At 37.1% G+C, this 19,755-nt stretch overlaps 1 protein-coding gene across 6 annotated transcripts in view; it reads left to right on the top strand.

Annotated features, from left to right (window-relative positions):
* Positions 1-19,755, top strand: part of LOC121357908 (U2 snRNP associated SURP domain containing) — a 41,305-nt gene that overhangs the window by 5,840 nt on the left and 15,710 nt on the right. For 3 of the 6 annotated variants that reach the window (XM_041475618.1, XM_041475616.1, XM_041475614.1), the window contains exons 2-15: positions 3,337-3,384; positions 6,116-6,214; positions 7,298-7,412; positions 7,806-7,939; positions 9,916-9,983; positions 11,306-11,400; positions 11,484-11,519; positions 11,620-11,702; positions 12,088-12,253; positions 12,672-12,883; positions 13,824-13,867; positions 17,127-17,231; positions 18,435-18,501; positions 18,593-18,756. In XM_041475618.1, coding sequence (XP_041331552.1) covers positions 3,337-3,384; positions 6,116-6,214; positions 7,298-7,412; positions 7,806-7,939; positions 9,916-9,983; positions 11,306-11,400; positions 11,484-11,519; positions 11,620-11,702; positions 12,088-12,253; positions 12,672-12,883; positions 13,824-13,867; positions 17,127-17,231; positions 18,435-18,501; positions 18,593-18,756 — 1,436 coding nt within the window. Of the gene's footprint in view, positions 1-3,336; positions 3,385-6,115; positions 6,215-7,297; positions 7,413-7,805; positions 7,940-9,915; positions 9,984-11,305; positions 11,401-11,483; positions 11,520-11,619; positions 11,703-12,087; positions 12,254-12,671; positions 12,884-13,823; positions 13,868-17,126; positions 17,232-18,434; positions 18,502-18,592; positions 18,757-19,755 lie in introns of those variants that run through there. The other 3 variants (XM_041475615.1, XM_041475617.1, XM_041475619.1) reach the window with 3 other exon arrangements.

The raw sequence follows: 19,755 nt of genomic DNA, 5'->3' as shown, positions 1-19,755 counted from the left end.
CTAAATGGCATTAGTATTAATTTAAAAAAAAAAATACTGTATACAGTGTATTTTAAATACTTGTGAAATAACACAATCATGCCAGTTTTACCAAGAGATTTTTAAGTCTGGGGAAACGGCGAAGAGCTGGATTTGTGGCCATGTGAACTATGGGCAGGAAGGAAGATTTCAAAGAGCTGTTCTTTTCTCTGTTTTCCTTGGAAGCTTCCATGAAGGTGGAAGAAAATGTAAAGATCAGGATCTCAAAGATGACTCTGCTTTGGCATTTTCATGGAAGTTTGTAAGAAATCTCATTTGTACAGTCCTTTGAAGTTTTTCGGTTTTCTCTTGGAGGTTAAGTGAAGTTGGCTGGACTCAGCAGTGAAGCTTTGGGTGCCCTGACCTCCAGGACTGGGCTTTGACAGGGCTCTATTTTACTGCAGGAGCAATGCAGGCTGCTGAAATGACTCTTCAGCTGTGCTGGCACATGCTTTGAGAAATGTGCAGCGTGCAAGTGATGGGAAAAGTGATCCAGCTGTAAAATAGTCTGGTTGAGGAGAAAAAGTAAATAAAGACAGTTTTCATGCAGAGATGCAATGAACTGGGGGTAGGAAGGCATTTGTCAGTTGTCTATGGTGGCAGTGACTGAAAGTTGGATTCACTGCATTTTTTCTGTTGGCATTTTGAACATGAGGAAGCTGTCCTCACATCCTATCATGTGTAGGGCAGAGCTTCCTGTGTCTTTCTTTCAGCAGTTAAGTTCAGTTGAGCTACTTGACATGATGAGAACAGAAAAAATAATCCTGCTCTAGATTTCAGCACAGGTGGGCAACATCTTCTAAAATGTTTCCCTCTGTTAGAAAGACACCGATTCCGCTGAGTCAGTGCAGCTGGTCTGACTCTTAAGGAAACAAAATGGCCCTTTTTGTCAAGGCAGTGCAGATGGATACAAAGTGCAGTGCTGTGAGGGTTTGTGATTTTTTTAAATAACTGCTGTTTAGAAACTGGCAGGTAGCAATGTGTAATTTTGTCAAGAACCTTTTCATGTTGTGCTTTGTCAGAACAGTTGTTTGGTTGGTGAGGAGCAGTATCAAAGGTAGAACTAAATTTATACATAGGAAAGAGAAGACCTTAAAAATAAGAATTGGTGAAGGAGGAAGATAACGTGGCTCTCCAAAGCTGCTAGCTATTTTTGGTTACAGTTGGTCTGAAAGCTAAAATTGCTTTTAGAAGTTTTCTGAATGCACCTTAATAGAAATTTTGCTGCTCAGCTAATGTTCAGAGTGGCTCCACAGTGCCATGGTCTCTGTTGGTGGGTTGGGGAGTGCCAGTGGACTCCCACAGAATCTCTGCGTGCTACCACGCACTGCAGCCTTTCTGAGCAGTATCATCTGCTTGCTGCTGGAGAAACAGATTTAGTGTCTTGCTTTTTTTATGTTCTTCCTCAGGATAATCTGTCACTGTACTGAGCATTCCCACTGTTACTCTGTGTAATGCTTTGTTTCTGTCCTCCTTATAAGCAGCTTCAGCACCACCCCTGTTGGGAGGTGTTGCTATCTAAAACTTCCATAAATGAAACAGATGTGGAGAATCAGGACGTGGCCATTCCCTTCTGCTGTTGCCAGACAGGCTCCTTTTCTGGAGCAGTGCTCGATCTGTGTCAGTACACCAAGGCAGACAGCGCTGTATCACTCCACCTTTGAGACTGATTTTTTTAACTGCAGGTCTCAGATTGTTTGTTGGAAGGCTGGAATTGCAGCTGCTGTGTTGGTTGCCACAGGGTGGCAGCTGCCAGCAGGAAGAATGCTGTTCCCATGCTCTGGAATTCTTTTGCACAGTGTATGTCTTTTATCTGTGTGATGTTAGGCTACACATTCATAAAGTTTTGAGGGGAATACAACTTTCCTTAGGCTACATTTGTGCAGTATGGAGACCTGTGCATAACAGATTATGATCTGAGTGCCACAGGCAGTTTGGGATCACAAAAAAATCCAAGCACACAGGAGGAGAAGTTTGCAGGAAGTGGCATTAGTAAAAAATGCTTGAGATATTTGCTTCCGTGTGTATTCTAATGAACTGCTACTGCTGCATGTGAACTCAGCTTGTTATTAGCTTCTGTGCAAAGATGTGCTTGTGAGTCATGTACAGTGCTGCAAGGAAGGGGTTTGGGAGGTCCTTGAGAGTAAGACATGATTTTTTTCCTCCATTTTTTTCTTGCCCCATTTATCTTTATTAAAAAAACCTCCACACACATTCCTAGAAGCCTTTTGCTTCTCCCTTGGAAGAGCTATATCTGTGTTGCACTCTACATTTGTGCACTTAATTCTGGTTTCTGTTGAAGACCATTTTTTCTAAATTGATTTTACTGTATGACATAGGAATACACTTGTTGAGAGAAAATGTCTCTGTCTTAGCTGATGAAAAAGCAGGATGCACAACAAAAACAAAGCCTAGTAAATGATCTTCTAGAGTAGTATTTGGTGCTTGTTGGTTTTGAAAGACTGGAAATGAGCATCATATATTACTATTCCTGGTGTAAACTCCTGGTAATAAGGAGAAATGCTAATGTTCTGTAACTAATGAACAGATTTCAGCTAATGGAAATGTGTTACCTTGATTTAAATTTCAGTTAAAGTATGAATTGTGCATCAGGCAATAATATCTTAAAAGTAGATGTTATGTCAGGTTTTCTGGAATTTGGGCATTACGTGATTTAAAAGTGTGTTCTCCATCACTTAGGCTCATTTAAAACCTGATTTTGTATATATTCTGGTTTAGGTGTTAAAGTTTAGGTGTTAAACCCCTAAAGTTAGGGTTTAAAGTAATAACACAAATTAGTACCTGGTCACAAATTGTGGTTTTTGGGGTGGCCAGGTTCCATCTATGCACAGTACAGTAAAAGCAGTTTTGGAAATTATTTTATAGGAAGCCATATGTAATCTTTAATAGCCTTTGTTGACAACTCTTGAACATGCAGTGTAACTAACCTACTTTTTTTTTTTCCCAGTGGTGCCATTGCTGATGTATTGAACATGCAGTGTAACTAACCTACTTTTTTTTCCCCAGTGGTGCCATTGCTGAAGTTGTTTTAAAATCCAGCTGTGGAAATTCAGATTTTTTTAATGGTCTGTCTTTAGGTCTCTCCCTTATTTGCCTTATATTGACATTGTTCCTAGGTCAGATAGGTGACCTAGGTCAGATATATCATTAAAATACATTATAGGTATCTTTGTTCTTGTGTCTTTGGATGTTGAAATTGAAATGAAAATTCACATTCCAAGAACTGGAAAAAACCCCCCAGAGGCTGTTTGTCTGTTTCTTGTTGTGTGCCTCACCTCCTCCTCATTCTCTCCTCAGGTCAGAGGGCCAGATGCAGTACATACCACTGGATCTGCTGATTCACATGTAAGTCCAAAACACTTAAAAAAACAAAAAAATTCCAACCAAACTCACAAACTCAAAATAGGCCTGTTTTTAAAGAAAACTGCTTGCTACAGGCAGAGTTTGGTGCACTGGGTGTGTAACCTGTAGGTGTTTGCAAATGAACCGTTGATTTCATGTTTAAAAATACTCCTTGAAACTTTGAAAACAAGCAGCAACGTAGGAAGCTGTGCTGCATGGTACTGCATCCATTATTGGTACTGGAACAGAAAGAAGCTGCAAGGACTCTCTGTGGCCTTGTCTCTTGTACTGAGGAGTGCTTGGGGATGCAAGGTGATCAGTCCTAGGAATCATGGGATATTCAAGTGCCTTTTCACATACAGTTGGCTTCTCAAGGCTGAGACTGTGGCCCTAATTCCATCCTTTATTTTTCTTTCTAATAGAATATTATGATAAAGGAAAAGGTAAGAGGAATAACCGGGTCCTGGTGTCCCCCCGCCCCTTATCCCCTCAGTGACAAGACCTTTGCCTGGTTGTGTGCTTGGTATGTTGCATGAAGACTTACCTGTTTCTGAGCTAAAATGAAAACAGGCAGCAAGAGCCAAACTGGGAGTTAATACCAGACAATTCATTCTGTGGTTTGGATTTCCTTCAAGATTTCAATTTGATTTTGTACATGCAGAAGTCAATTACCTTGCTTGTACGAGCATTAGTTGAGTTGTGGTAGTAGAAACTTTTCATACAGAAGTAGCTTGTTTTATTGATTTCTTTTACTTGATACAATTTGGACAATTACTCTTAAATGTCTTCTGAGTATTTTGTACTGATGGAACTGGAACTTTAGTGCTTTGTGCCACCTTACAGTCTTTGCAGTGTTCTAGTTAAACAGAAGCTTTCATACAGAGATTTGATCATTCAGCTGCAAGTTTTTCTTTGCTTCTATCATTTGCTTTACCCTTTTCACAGTATTTTGCATTTTTTGAAGGAGGAAGACCTTCAAGTTTTATATAGTTCCGTTGTTAGGAATTCTGTGAAACTGTGTATGGTTAATGATAATGTTGTAATTGCTCACTGGAATCTAACTAGTAGGCATAAATTAATTCAATCTTTACTTTCTATTGTTCCTGCCTGTTGGCAGGTGGTTTTTTTTCCCTGAGATCCTTTCTAAACTGAGCAGCTCTTAGTGCCAGAACTCTTTATCTTGCAGCTGCTTCCTTTATGTCACTGGAACAAATATTCATGTGGCTGATCTGCAGGTATCCTGTGACATTACTGTGAGAGATTATTTTCTGATGACAGGATGAGCCTTGGGTAGGAGTGTGGTATTTGTTCAGCCTGCATTGCTGTGCCATTGCTGTGTGCCCATGTTTTGCCAAGGTTGTATATTGTCATACTGAAATAGAAGCTGTTTTTCATACAACTGGGAGATGGGATTTTATTAAATTTAAAAACACACCGATGAATTAAAAGCTCCTGATGAGCCTGTCACAGCAGCTCACATTGACAAACATGGTGTCATAAACCAGCTGACTTCACAGACAACACTGCATAAATTTGTCACTGGTAGCTTTACTTTCAGTGATGAAGAGCGAGCACTTTCAAGGAAGTGTGAACTACTTGGTCCTGTGCTTGGCACAGATCTAAGAGTGATGCTAAGCAAGGATTATAAATTGAAGATATTTCAAACAGTTTGTTTTTCATGGTGCTTTTTATGAAAATTTTTTTTATTACAAAGCTGATACTAGAAATAAAACTAGTTACAAAGAAAATTATTCCTAGAGGAAACCCTTGCCAGTTGGTATCAGAATATTTCTCGTAATATGACATTTAAGTTGTTCACCTTATTTGTCTTGATGTTGTATTGAGCTGATTTTTTTTTTTAAGAACTGTCATTGCAAAAATCATAGTTTTAAGCATCATGAATATTTTGAAAACAAGACTCATAGCTTCTGGGGTTTTGTTGTTGTGCTGATTCTTCATGAATTACTGTGTGAAGGCAGGAGTTTCCAGAGAAGTATTTTTTCTCTCAGTTAACTTCCCACTGCCCGTGTCTTTGGAACATGCTCTCCATCCTGTTGTCTTTCTTCTCTTGATGCTTTGCTGCCTGTTAACTACCACAATAGAGCCTGAAGAATTCCATTTCCATACTCAAGAAATTACTGTTGTGTGGAGTATTTCCTTCATCAGGGTTTTGGAAAGAAATTAGAAACAGTCTAGGAGCTGAATGTGAAGTTTTTATGTGAGGTTTTTTTATAGGTGAAGACGTCTGGAATGCGTTGTTCCAGCAAAGCTATTAATTTTTACCTTGAAGTACAGTGGAAATTTAGCATCCATATGGTTGTTCCATTACCTGTCCAACCTTGCACAAACATTATTCTTGCCAAAATAGAAAAGCTTTTCTGAGGGAAGGGTGAAGAACTGTAATGCAAAAGCATGTATTTTTGAAGGTTTAGAAATTGCAGCACTGCATAGTGATAAATGTCCAGGCTCTTACAGCAAGTGTCCTTCAGGTTTCAGCTCTGTTTGAATGGTGTATTAAAAGCTTTCTCATTAAACCAAGGATGATTTGTTTAAAAAAAGCCACACATTTAAGGGTTTTTTTTTGGTTGTATTAGATAATGAAAACTTCACAGATAAGTACAGGACATCTTTTCTTTGTTTTATTTGAGTTACTCGTCTAGACCAAGGTCAAAAGCAGTATTATTGTAATTGTTTTGTAAACAATTTGATATCTGTTTTCTTACTCCTTTTGCAGCCTCTAATGGAAAGTAAACTTAAAGCATTCAGTATTGGCAAAATGAGCGCTGCCAAACGGACACTGAGTAAGAAGGAGCAAGAAGAATTGAAAAAGAAGGTAATGGTATATAATGAAAATTTTACTTTGTATGCAGAGCTCAAATAATTTTGCTTTTAGATTGCAACCAGATATCTTAATTTTGGTAATTGTAGCTCTCTAAGAGTGAAAGTGAATTGTATTTTACATGTATAATGTATTTTCGGCATCCATGGCATTATGATACAGAGAGGCTTATTCTGTCCTTGTCTGTGAGAAATCAAGTTCTCTGGCTTCCTGAAATAGGGAGTTAGAATAATTCATTGCTGTATTGCTCAGAATGGAGACAGCCATCACCTTAGGTAATTTTCTGTTTTTCCTTTGCTCTCCATCATTGGATTTCAGTTACTGCAAAGAGTACCTACCATTTTTGAACTTGTTTCAGCACACATCCTTGTTAGTTCTGTAAAACATTTTTTTTGTCTAATAACTGTGTTGGGAACCAATACAAACCTTAAATTTTAGTACTGCATTTTAGATTGCTGAGGAATGACCAGATTTTAGGAAATACATATCTGGTAGTTGGTAAGGTGGAAGTTTTGAAAATTTAGGGGTTTGAGATTTGTACACACAACCTGTACTGTGTTGCAGTGGCTTACCTCCTGCTGGGTTGTTGGAAATACTGGCCTAAAAATCATGACAGTGCTAAGCCATAGTGCTCAGCTTAACCCATTTATTCAACTTGTTCTCTGGGAAATACAGAAAGGTGATCCTCTTGTTGATGTCCTTCAGCCACGTGGGTTGATTGTAAAGGCTGAGATGGAATGGGCACTGTTCTCTCATGCTGAGGCCAATAAAGCTCATGGCTCATAAGCCTTTGATTTGAGCTTTTCTGTTTGGCATCTTTTGAATGTTAAATTGCCATGTAAAGTCCTGAAAAGGAACATACTGGAGCACACAGCCTCACTGGCTTTGTGTGTTGTGTGCTGTGTTCTACCCACATTTCTCAGAAATTTGAATTATCTAAAATTGAAACTCCTTTGATGCTGTTTGTAGCTTGAACTCTAGAAAATAAAAATGAATGTCACATAGTTAATTTAAGAGTAACTGTCTAGTGAAAGTTGTTCTGTGATGATAGTAAATAGATGAACATTTGCTCTGTAGGAGGATGAGAAGGCTGCTGCAGAAATTTATGAAGAATTCCTTGCTGCCTTTGAAGGAGGTGATGGTAATAAAGTGAAAACATTTGTAAGAGGAGGAATCGTTAATGCATCCAAAGGTATAACTAATCTTTTTTTGGAGGTGAGGGGTCATTTGGCTTTTAGTAAAGATGAAGATTGGCTTTGAATTGCATTTTAAAATTAGTATGTTACATTAGAAGCAGAAAAGAAAACTTGATGCTAAAATCTACTTTGTGCTTTGATTGAGGTGGGCAATGGTGTGATTTGTGCTTTAACCATAAGAAGAAAAAATGCTTTGGTTTAGATTACCTAATCCATGTTCTTCATATTAAAAGATGTTAAATTATGTAAAATTCGTAATGTCAGCTTTTTAAAAATGAAGTAATATATTGAATTGAATGACCAGGACTAAAGAACAACTTTCCTTCTAATGAACAGTGTTGTGCAAGATGAATTAATAAAATTTGCTTTCAACTTGTCTTTAATTTCAGAGGAGCATGAAACAGATGAAAAACGTGGTAAAATCTATAAACCGTCGTCACGATTCTCAGATCAAAAAAATCAACCAAGTCAGCCATCTAATGAGAAACCTCCGTCCCTCCTCATGATAGAAACCAAAAAGCCTGTAAGTTTCTTGCTTGAATCTTAACTCCATCCTGATGTATTTAGAAGTGCTTAGAAGAAGGGCCATGAGTTCTTGCAGAGTAGTTTTGTCTGCACGTGTCACATCGGAGAGAAGGTGGGCATTTGGAGTTGGCTGAAGCAGTAGCAGATACGAAGGTGATGAAATGCAGAGGCCCAGGAGCCCTGTATGTGGGACAGTACACCTGGTGCTGCACTGCCCTTTTATTGTGTTCCTGCTAAGGTGGACAGACTTCTCATGGATATGGATTTAGTGACTGTTGCAAAGTAATAGCTTCTTCAGTCCTGAGAATTTGTGGTTTTAGAAGCAATTCTCAATTTCTATTGCTACTGTCTGGTTTTGATTCATTTTTAACTTTAAACAAAAAAATAAATTGACCTTTGTGTTGATCCAGGTTTTTCTTGGTAGGGTTTTTTGAGTTTGTTTGTTTGTTTTGGTTTGGTTTTTTTTGGGGGGGGATGAAGTTTGAGAAGTTCCTTTAGAAATCCCTCTTTGAGTTCCAGAACTTGCACAGTTCAGAAGCTGAACACCTTGTTTTATTTATTTTGTCTTCTGCATGATTTAATTGAGGGTTTTTTTTGTTTTGTTTTTGTTTTCTTGTTTGTTTTTTTTTTAACCAAGGTTTGTCATAAAAAGTAATAAACATGAACCAGCAGTCTTCAAGTCAAGTGATAATTGCATATGATTACTGTTACTACTCTGTATGTGTAATGAATGTCTTGGATGTCTTAAAAGTCTTTTAATAGAGCTTACTACAATTTTAAAGCCTAAGTGAAGCATGTAAGATGCTGCCTGTTAGGGTGGGAAATGAATGTAATGTGATAATTGTGGGCAGTTCCATCATAACCTCCTTCCAGCTTTAAACAAATGCCAGTGTTAGACCAATGGGGTACTACTGGATGGCAGTTTTGATTTTCATTGTATGTAAAGCTCTACATATACAGAAATGAATTGTAGCATTTTTTTATTTTTCTGAGCTCTGTTCTGTCATATGCAAGTGTTTGTACTGTAAGACTATTGCTGCTTTTCAAATTTTTCATAAATACTTGTGAAGTAATGCAATCAGTTTACTCACTTGCCATGTCCAATGGTGATTGAAGATAATGAGGTAAAAATGATTTTATTTATTTGGCAGACCCTCCCCAAAAACAAAAACAAACAAACAACTTTGCCTGGGGTGAGTAGGAAGTCCAGTTTTTCCAAAGCTGTAGTGTGTAACACAAGTATTTTGTATGTCTGCCTATTGGAAACGTTTTCATTTAAATTTGATTATATAAAAACAATGTTGTTGAAGATAATATTTCACATGAGTTAGTTAAGGAACATATATTACTGTTAAACAAAAAAAGTAGTATTGCAGTATCCATATTCTTCGTCGTTCAAGAGTTTTTCCTGAGGATCTTGAACTATTTAAAGTAACTGTTTTTTCAGACTGTATTTACATCCAAAGGGAAGCAAGAGAAGGAAATTCTTTTCAAGTAGAATGTTTGTGGATAAAATAATTGAAAATATATATGTAAAATAATTTACATATATATGCACACACATCTGTCAAATTCATTAGAGCATGATGGTTTGCTAGGGGTGTAGTTAGCATCCTAGTTTCCAAATGGAACAAAGTGACAAAATACCTCACAGTTATTTTAAATGTGTATGTGGTAGAGAGAGTGTTTGATCACATGTGCTCCATTGTGAGAATGAGAAGTAACAATTTTTTTTTTTAACTATTCTGAATTTTTTATTTTCTAGCTTTGTGTTTGATAGCGCTCAGTCTGAATGTGTCAAGTCCATTTGGTTGTTGTTTTGGTTTTTTTTTCATTGTTTTTTCCTCCTGTAGTTACTTGGTTTGAAAGCTGTGGGTAAAATATGCATGGAAATTATATAAAATTTTGTTACGTGATTTTCAATTCTGTTCATTTTGTCTTCTAAAATGTTGTTTTGTATATCTTTAATTTTAGCCTTTGAAGAAAGGAGAGAAGGAAAAGAAAAAGAGTAATTTGGAACTTTTTAAAGAAGAATTAAAGCAGTAAGTTTGCTAGTTTTTACTGTAAACAAATAAAATCCAAGGTTTTTGCCTTGTTTTACAGACAGTATTTAAGATCATTCTCACTAAGTTGTTTCCCAAGGAAGGTTTTTATTTATTTTCTCCCTCAAATGCTTGTGAAATGGTATAACTAATTTGTTTAAAATAACTTAGTTAGGCTTAATTACTGCCATTGCTGATGGGCTTGGCCATTGTTGGGTCCGTCTTGGAGCTGGCTAGTGTTGGCTTCATCAGCTGTGGGGGAAGCTTCTGGCAGCTTCTCACAGAGGCCACCCTGTAGCCCCCCACTACTAAAACCTGCCCAGGTACACAAACCCAGTACAGGGGTGTGGCACAGAGATTGGTGACAGTATGAAATGTCTGTCACTCTTGAAAAGAGTGAGCTTTGTCAGTGTTTCTAAACTATATCCAGAGGAATTTGTAGGAAGAGGTTGAGCTTTAATGCAAAATAATGCAGAAACAGGAGTTGTAATTCAAGTCTAGAGACTTCAACTTGCATGGTATTGAAAGCAAGCTGGATAATGCTTGAAAAAGCAGATTGTTTCACTTCCATATGTGTTGGAATACAGCAAAGAGCAGCCCATGTATTGAGTGCAGCCTCAGCTGCCATATATTTATCCTGATGCTAGTGATGGAAAACAAAGGAATCTCTGTGCATTAGAAAGCAGTAGGTACAACATTCTAAACCTATATGTGCTTCTGTTGAGGAGTGCCTGAGCCTCACTGCTGCGTGTTCCTTAGTTGGTGTAAATGAGTTGAACGGACAGCCTTGTATTCCTGGGATTCAGTATCTTCATATCAGGATTTAAGGCCAGACTTCAGGGAACCAAATAGTTACTTGTGAGTACTGTCCTCAGAGGTAAAAACTGAGATGAAATCCAGTTTATTCTGGAAATAGTAATGTGGGTGTACCTCTGAGTAAGGCTTAGAAAAGCTGGAAGGATAAATCGATACTAAGGAGCTGTGTGCATCTTGGAAAGTCACCTGAGTGGTCCGTGGATCTCTGGCAGTTAGATGTGGAATTGGAGTCACTTTTTCAGAGCACATTCTTATTTCCAATTTTGTTTGAGAATGAAATACCAATACAATATGAATGAGGAAGCATGCAGCTGGAATAATTCTGGTAGATATACTCCAGTTGATACTCTAGAAACACAAGTTCAGACATAGTGGCAACTTGGAAGTTCTAACAAACTCATTGTTTCATATTAAAAATTCTCATAATTGTTAAGTCAATTCAAAATGTTAGAATAAAAACTTCAGAATGGTTTTAAGTTGTTGCTCACTTTAAACTTGCTTCTTAGAATCCAAGAGGAGCGTGATGAAAGGCACAAAACAAAAGGTAGATTGAGTCGTTTTGAACCACCCCAGTCTGATTCAGATGGGCAGCGGCGTTCAAGTAAGTAGTTGTTATTTTTTATGTTAGTCTGAGCTGCAAGATTTGTAGACTAAATTGTACATATTTTTCTTCTCTATATTCAGTGGATGCTCCTTCAAGAAGAAACAGATCATCTGGTGGTAATACTGATTCTTTTCTTATTCAGTTTAATGTTGTCATTTAAATGCATAGCAGGGATTATGACTTCTTTTTGTTGTTTGGTTTTTTCGTTTATTTTAGTACTGGATGATTATGCACCAGGGTCACATGATGTTGGAGATCCAAGCACAACAAATTTGTATCTGGGAAACATCAATCCTCAGGTAAGTTTGGAGCCAAGGAGTGCAGTGTTGGCATGTTTGGCCCAGACAATTTTTTTTGCAATATTCATTGGAATAAGTGCTCTGAACATAGTGCTGAAAAGTTAAGGTTTAGACTGCCAGTCTCTAGCTCAGTTAAATTTCTTTTTCCATTGATACACTAAGCAAGGTGGATCATATCTCAGTCATTTGATTGTGTTCACTTAAAAGTGCAGTTTTTTAGATTCTTGTTGCTGCAGTAGATTGCATTGGGGGGCTGTCAATGAAGTGGTGTTATGTCAAGAAACTAAACTAAAAAAATTAAAATTTTGACATTTGGACAATAATACAAACAGCTGTCACAGAAATACAGTGGGAAAATGTTAATTTTTACCTCTTTTTCCTGTAGATGAATGAAGAGATGTTATGTCAAGAATTTGGCCGCTTTGGACCATTAGCGAGTGTTAAAATTATGTGGCCAAGAACTGATGAAGAAAGAGCAAGAGAAAGAAATTGTGGCTTTGTTGCCTTTATGAACAGGAGAGATGCTGAAAGAGCATTGAAGAATTTAAATGGTAAACAGATTTCTCAGTTCAGGGCTGTAATTATCTTTGCAGACTGTAAGCACATTTTCAGGTTGTTTTATCAGACAAGTGAGATGTATTCTGTAACTCCAGTAGGTACCAGGCTGGCAGTGAGTTTACATTTGACTGTTCTACTGGCAACTGAATGTCGTCAACCAATAGCAATTGTGTACTGTAGTGTCCTGAAGACAGATATTTGGGGAAGACTAATGAAACATTTTGTGTAATAGGCCTTCATTTGCCTGTGTTGTAGTCTGATAGATGTAATAACAGTAATCAACAATGTAAGCAAAAGGTCAACGGTGGCAGGCAAACCTAAATGTTGCACTTAGCAAGGAGAAATCTCAAGTGATGCAGAACCAGTTCATAACATCATGGTAATGGAGGTTTTTTCCTTTCACTTTTTCAGGCAAGATGATTATGTCGTTTGAAATGAAGCTGGGCTGGGGCAAAGCTGTACCTATACCACCACATCCAATCTACATTCCACCCTCCATGATGGAGCACACCCTGCCGCCGCCCCCGTCAGGACTGCCTTTCAATGCCCAGCCTAGGGAGAGGTTGAAGAATCCTAATGCTCCAATGTTACCACCACCAAAAAACAAGGAAGATTTTGAGAAGGTAACTTACAGTACCCTGGGCCGTATCTCATTGTTAAATACTACATCTGTGACAGTATTTCAATGGCTTCGTAGATTTGCATTGTTCAGGCTGACTTGGCAGCCCTTAGTCTGCAAATTCTCTGGCTCCCTGCTGTAGCCCAAGGGAGCCTACTTAATTCCTGAAGCTCTTTTTCATGTCTGTGTTAGGGTACAATATATTGGCTCTTGGTTAATTTAGTGCTGCTTAAAATCTGGCTATCATTTTCCCCCTCCAGGCTCCCTGGATTTTTTTCTCCTACGTCCCCCCCTTTTCTTGGCTGCCAAATTGCAGTATCTAAATTGTTTTCCTTATAGAAAATCCTACATATTAATTTGGGTAGCATTATTTTTACCCTAGAAGAGTTGATGTATTTTGTGTAGAAGGTAATTAATCTGGACATTGAGTAAGTATTTTATGCTACTTATGGAGTCAGTTTTCAAACTTTTCTTTTTGTGGAATATTAGCTGATAAAAGGGTAAGTATCTTGAAATCACAAACCAACTTGATTTACATTTGTAAGAATTTATTGATTCTTTGAATGACACTTAAATGCCAGGGCTGTTTTTTGTAAGACTTGGGAATAAAGTAATACCAACGTGATCCAAGTCAAATAGTTTAGAATCTTTTCATAAACGTAAGAACTCCTTTCTTATATATTCAGCATAGTTCCTATTCAGTGCCTCAATGTACATTCTGACAGGAATGTTCTGATACTTTGCAATTAGTGAACCTTTATGGTTCACTGACACAACCATTTGAATTTTGTGTAATTGCTTAGTTATAACTTCACAGCAGTGATTGCCTGCAAAGTTTGTGATAGATGTGTAGTATTTTCATTGCATATGTATATTTTTGCTTGTTACTTGTTAACAATACTCACATATTCTATGTTTATTATCTGATGTGACTTCATATACAGACTCTGTCGCAAGCCATAGTCAAAGTGGTTATCCCAACAGAAAGGTACATGTTTTTCTTTATTATTACTGATCTAAATATAGAAAATTTCCCCTTCGGAATTTTAAAGAAAAATGGTGATGTTGTGGAAAAGGTAATGGCTTGACTGAGCAATGGTTATTTTATAACACTTAAAAGAAATGTGTGTGGTATACTATTCTAGTTACTAGTCTAACTATTCTTGTCTTATTAACTCTTTTTAAGTGAGGGTAGACTTAAGTAATTATCTTTTGCATTTAATTTGATCACTAGAGAGAGATGCAGGGTAATTTTGTGAGTGAACACTAGGGTGAAACACTGACTTACAGATGGAGCCTAAGTTCTGACATAAACCTCTGCATATGGGGATGCAGCTGTGGGCTTTTTTTATTTTTTTCTTGGTTTTTTTTTCTTTTTTTTCCTTCATTTTTTTCTTTTCCTTTTTTGTTTTTTTGACTTGTACTTTTTATAACCAGTTCAGTTGAAACCAGTTCAATTTTGATTTTTGCTAATTTTTAAAATGTAGCAGTTAATAATTTTTGTCACTGACAAAGATACTTTTGTATTATGCAAGGATATTTTTCCATTTTGGTCCCCATCACTGTTCCTGCCTTCAAGCTAGTCTAGGTATACTCTTGCTCAGTTAAGCTAAAGCCTTTTCCCAAACATAGGAACACAACACTGTTTTAAAAGTAAAGAAGCACAAAAGATTACCAAATTCTCTTTGACATTGGCCTTGGTGAGCAACACCAGCTGAACTGTCTGCGGCAGCGGGGGACCAGGAAAACATCATGGGATGGATTGGGAAAGTATACAGTTTTTGACCAGACATTGGTACGATCGGCTCCAATAAATGTGGTTTTATTATAACTGAAAAACCTTTTTTTTGTTGGCCAACTTAAGCTAAATGACCTTTTAAAATAATGCACTATTGGTTTTTTACTACACTGTCTTAATTGTCACAAAGTCCCTTTTTTCTTTTTTTCGCGTGGGGGGAGGGGGCAGCAGGAGATTTGTGAAGCTGGTTATAGTGCATTAACAAATTTGTCAGTACATGCTCCAATGTACTGTATTTTTGATGGAATTTTAGGACGGTACAATTTTTGTTGGGTAGAAACTTGAATAATTGGGGCGACCAACCTGGAGGAGTCTTGATTTGAGAAACATATTGAGTAGTAGAACAAGTACTTGTAAAATTGTACAATGCTCACAGAGTAGGTGTCAGAGAAAAAAAATTATTTTTCCATGTCCATTTTATTTACTGTAGCATTTTAAAAGCCTGTATGATAAGAACTCATGTTAAATGAATTGTATTTGAAAACACTTCTAATAATTCCTTTCTTGATGATTTTGGAAGTTGCCAATGACAATTGCTAAGACCATTCCTTACTCAGTGCATCCCATCGTGCAAAAATTTTGACTGAATTTAGTGGGATAATACAGTTAATTATTCTCCTTTAACTAAAAATTTTCAATAAGATCTCTTTCTTCTTAGTAAACAGCAAACCTTGAGTATGTATAATCAATTAGTTTTTCTGAGAAATTCACTTCCGAGTAGTCACATCTTACATACCAAAATGCCTGTAACAACCTCTTTCAGATATGGGATGAGCTGAATCTATTTTCATACATCAGAGGTCTTATGAAGCAGATGTTCTTGTTCAAGCATAAGCTGCTCTTACACAACTTGATTCTACTTGATGAAAGAAAAATTAGACGAAAACCAGTGATGATTTGCAGGAAGCCAGAAGTGATCACACTGGATTTGCCTTAAAATAAATGAATGCTGTGATAGCTCAGAGACTTGAAAGCTATTGTAGATCTCTTTCTTGCTGATGTTTTCAAATACAGTTCATATAACAAGAAGAGTCTGGCTGTTCAGACTTTCAGAACACTGCTGTAAATAAAATGGCTACAGAATTGTTGAAACTATGTCCTCTTTGCAGTGTTTCTGGGATTATAAAAAGCAGACAGGAAAATTGAGCTGGTAGCAGTTTGATTTTATTTGTGTAATATTTGAGGCAAATGCAGATTCAGTGCTAGATGGCTTAAAAGAGCACTTGCAGATGGCTGGGGTAGGATTCTATTACTATTCTATTATTACTAATTTTTAAGTTGATTTTTTTTAAATCTAGTTCATTATATCCGTGGCCGAACTTTGAATACTCATAGTAGAAAATAGTCACCTCATTGCTAAGAAGTAATAGAAAATTCTGCAACTTTACAATGTAACATTTATGGAGTTTTAGTCATTAAAAAAGTGCTCTATGGAAATCTATTGCATTACATGTAAAAACCCAATATTCATTTGTTGCATCTAAGAAAATAAATATAAATATGCAAAAATCTGTATTTTTTTTGGCTTGCATCACATTCAAAGGGCATGTGCTGTGAAGCTTTTGCTGTATGTAGGTAATCTATTTTAAAAACTCAGGACACTGTTTCCATAAAACCCCAAAGGGGTGGAAACTGGCTATCACTATTTTTGATAAAGCTTTTCTGACTGTCTCCTGTTAGCATGCTTAGAAGTGACTCTGCATTGAAAAATGTGCACTTCACATCCACTTCTTGCCTGTCTCAGGATGTAGTGCTGAATGAAGGGAAACAGATTTTTGTTTTTTTTTAATTGTGATTTAGTTCTGTTGTGTGTCTGAGGGAGGGAACATGGGATGGTATTACACAAAAGAATGGACAGTTTTCTTCTATGCCAGTAGTCGAGACTTGACCAAAAAGAGATGATCTAAATTTAGTAAATATATTGCCCTGTTTTGCATCAAGAAGGCTATTTACTTTTCCTTTCATACTTGAGTAGCTTGAAAGCTGAATTCAAATTCTGTTGAACATTCAGAAGCATGTTTTTATTTTGAACAAAATATTCAGCCACTTGTTCCCCTGTGGAACTTCAGCTAAGACTTCAGTCTTACTTCTAGACAATGTAGATGAGGGCTTAGTTTTTGATAGCTAATTGTACTTTGGTGTTCAGGTGCCCATATTTGTATATCAGGTTTCTGCTAAGCAAGACATGATTGTAGGCTAAGACATGGAAATTTAGGAAGGAGGTCTCTTAAATTCTTACTCCACCACTGCTAGGCATGGTTTGATTTTTAGAATGCCCGTGTCTGTGATGCAAAGCTATAATATGTTCCATGTTGCCTTACCTTTTATGCAGATTTCTTAACAATACAGCAAAATAATCTCCTGCACAGTTGTAGTATCTTAGGTGGAGTGTAGTTTTATATAGTGTTAGGTCTGAATCAATTTTTCTTTAACTGTGTTGTTGTTGTAGGAATTTGCTCGCTTTGATACATCGAATGATAGAGTTTGTGGTTCGGGAAGGGCCCATGTTCGAAGCCATGATCATGAACCGAGAAATCAACAACCCAATGTTCAGGTGCTTATTACATTGCTTCATTGCAAATAACACCAGCTGTTTTCACTGTTGTTAATGTTCTGCATTCTTAAAATACTAACAAGACTGACTTCTACTGTGACTATCTTCACGTGCAGATTCAGACTTTACAAAGTGCACCTTTGGCTGTACTGTCCTTTTATAAGGAAGAACACGTTTTTATTCCAATTGTTACTAATGTGTACATATAAATAAGTAAAATAGTACACACACACACACAATGTAATAAATTTCTATATATTTAAATAAATACCATTTAACACATACTCTTTTGAGGGATTCACAGTCAGTGGAAGCAGTAGCATACATTCAAAAAAAGGAAAAATCCCCCTCTTCCCCCAAACAGACAAACTCAATGTGAGGTCCACTCTTCCTGGGTACTATTTTTTAACCTTTAGCAAGAGGTGGGAATAATTTTTCTTCTATGTCAGTTAAAATAGAATTAAACTTCAGCTGACATAGGGAAGTTTTGAGAATTTTGAGCACTTGTCCTTAATGGAATAAAAAAGGGCCAGTTTCTAAATTTCTTGTGAAATGCAGTCTCTCAAAAAAGATTTTGAGGGAAGTGCTAAATGACTTTTTAGTCATAGTCGTGTTTTGTTTGCAGTAAGTTTGAAGTGCTTCATTATGATTTTCATATGCAAAGTGAGAAGATATGCAGGTGAAAATATCCTGGCCATTAAAAATGGCCTGCTTGTCTCCCCCATACTCCATCAGATGTTGCCAGTGTTCTGCCAGACAATTTACTGGTGGAAAACTTCAGATCCTTTAGTATTTGATGACCTCACTATGCATCTGGAAGCTCCTGCATCACTTGTGCTGAGGTTGCAGTTGCTCCTGTAGTGACTCTTTGCACTGATGATTCTTCTGCTTTGCTGTGAGGTTGCACAGTTGTTCTTTCTGACCCTGTTTGTTTTGCTCTTGAGTTCTGAGCAGTGCTGTGCCTTTGGGGAGCTCTGCTCTGTGCAAATTGCATGTGTGTGTGTATGAGTGTGTGGAGCAGTTGCACATGTTCTGCCTGACTGTGCTGTGGGTGTACATGATTTTAGCTCCTTGTGTTCTCTCTGCAGCTGAGGTAGGATTCTGAACAGGGCTTGGTTGGGGTATTTTTATTACTTCCTTTAAATTTGTGTCAGTTCAAGATTTGTAATATGCTCTGTGTCTTTTCTTTGCTCTTTGGTTTAGGTTTTTATTTGAAAATCAGACTCCAGCCCATGTGTATTATAGATGGAAGCTTTATTCAATTCTTCAGGCAAGTAGAATTTTCATGATAGTTCATAGCTTCAAGCATAGTGAAGTAAAATAACAACAAAGTAAAAATACTTCTGGTTTTTTTTTCATAGGGGGATGCTCCAACCAAGTGGAGGACAGAAGATTTCCGTATGTTCAAAAATGGATCCTTCTGGAGGCCACCACCATTGAATCCATACCTGCATGGGATGTCAGAAGAGCAAGAAACGGAAGCGTTTGTGGAGGAACCGAACAAGAAGGGTGCACTTAAGGAAGAGTATGTACCACCACTGATGGATGGTGCTGCCTTGGTAGCTGGTCTGCCTGGGTTTGCCCCTTGTGCTTTTGGAGCTCTAATGTGTCATCCCCTAAGTTTTCATACTTGTCATGGTATCATGTATGTGTCTGAGTGTCTCTTCACCTCAGTGCTTCTGATCATACTTGTAGCTAAATACATTCTTGACTTGATTAGATTTGTCATCACTGAACCTTTCATTCCCATGTTATGAACCCTTAATTTGAAAGGGATTAGGAAGATGAGAGTTTTTTCCCATTTTTTGCTGCTGTCTGTAGCTGAGGATATGTAGCATCTTTCTCAACATAGTTATGACTCACAAACTAAACTGTTGCTGTAATCTTAAACTTACTGATGCTGCTCATCAGAAATTAAAATGGGGAGAAGTTGTTAATAAACAGGACGAGAGAGATCATCAGATTTCTTTGCTGTGAAGTGTCAGTGTACTGGGAGTGGCTGTTGTACTGGAAATAGAGACCTGCTTTTCTTAATTTTGCTGCTGTTGTTACAAATGTATTACTAACATGTGGAATTTGGTTTTTTTTTATTCTTCTCATCATAATTACCACAACAGTCATGCCTCTGTAGCTTTTAATACACAGTTTGTTTCTTATAACTTATTTTGGAAAGGCTCAAAAAGAGATTCTTTTAAAAAAGTTCTCTGCATATGGAGGTCAGGAAAAATGCGAAGTAATTATTTACTAGCTTTGTGAATCTAGTGTTTCTTATTCTGTACCAGTAATGACTTGCATGCTTTAGATTTATCCATTTGGTTTAGGCCTAAACTAAATCCAGAAAGATAATGACTTTATTAGAGATACTAATATGCTTAATTAAGTATTTATCAGGTATTTTTCCTTGATTTCTGTATGTAATCAGGACTTGAGTGAGAATTTTTTGCACTTTATGAACCACTTGAAGAACTCAGGCAGAAGAATATAAAAATACTGAAAATTGCTTTTCTCCTAAAGATGGAAAACA

This window comes from Pyrgilauda ruficollis, unplaced genomic scaffold (genome assembly GCF_017590135.1).
Source record: "Pyrgilauda ruficollis isolate IOZ18807 unplaced genomic scaffold, ASM1759013v1 scaffold36, whole genome shotgun sequence".
Taxonomy (NCBI): domain Eukaryota; kingdom Metazoa; phylum Chordata; class Aves; order Passeriformes; family Passeridae; genus Pyrgilauda; species Pyrgilauda ruficollis.
The sequence above is the reverse complement of the archived record's forward strand: the minus strand, read 5'-3'. Positions and strand labels throughout refer to the sequence as shown.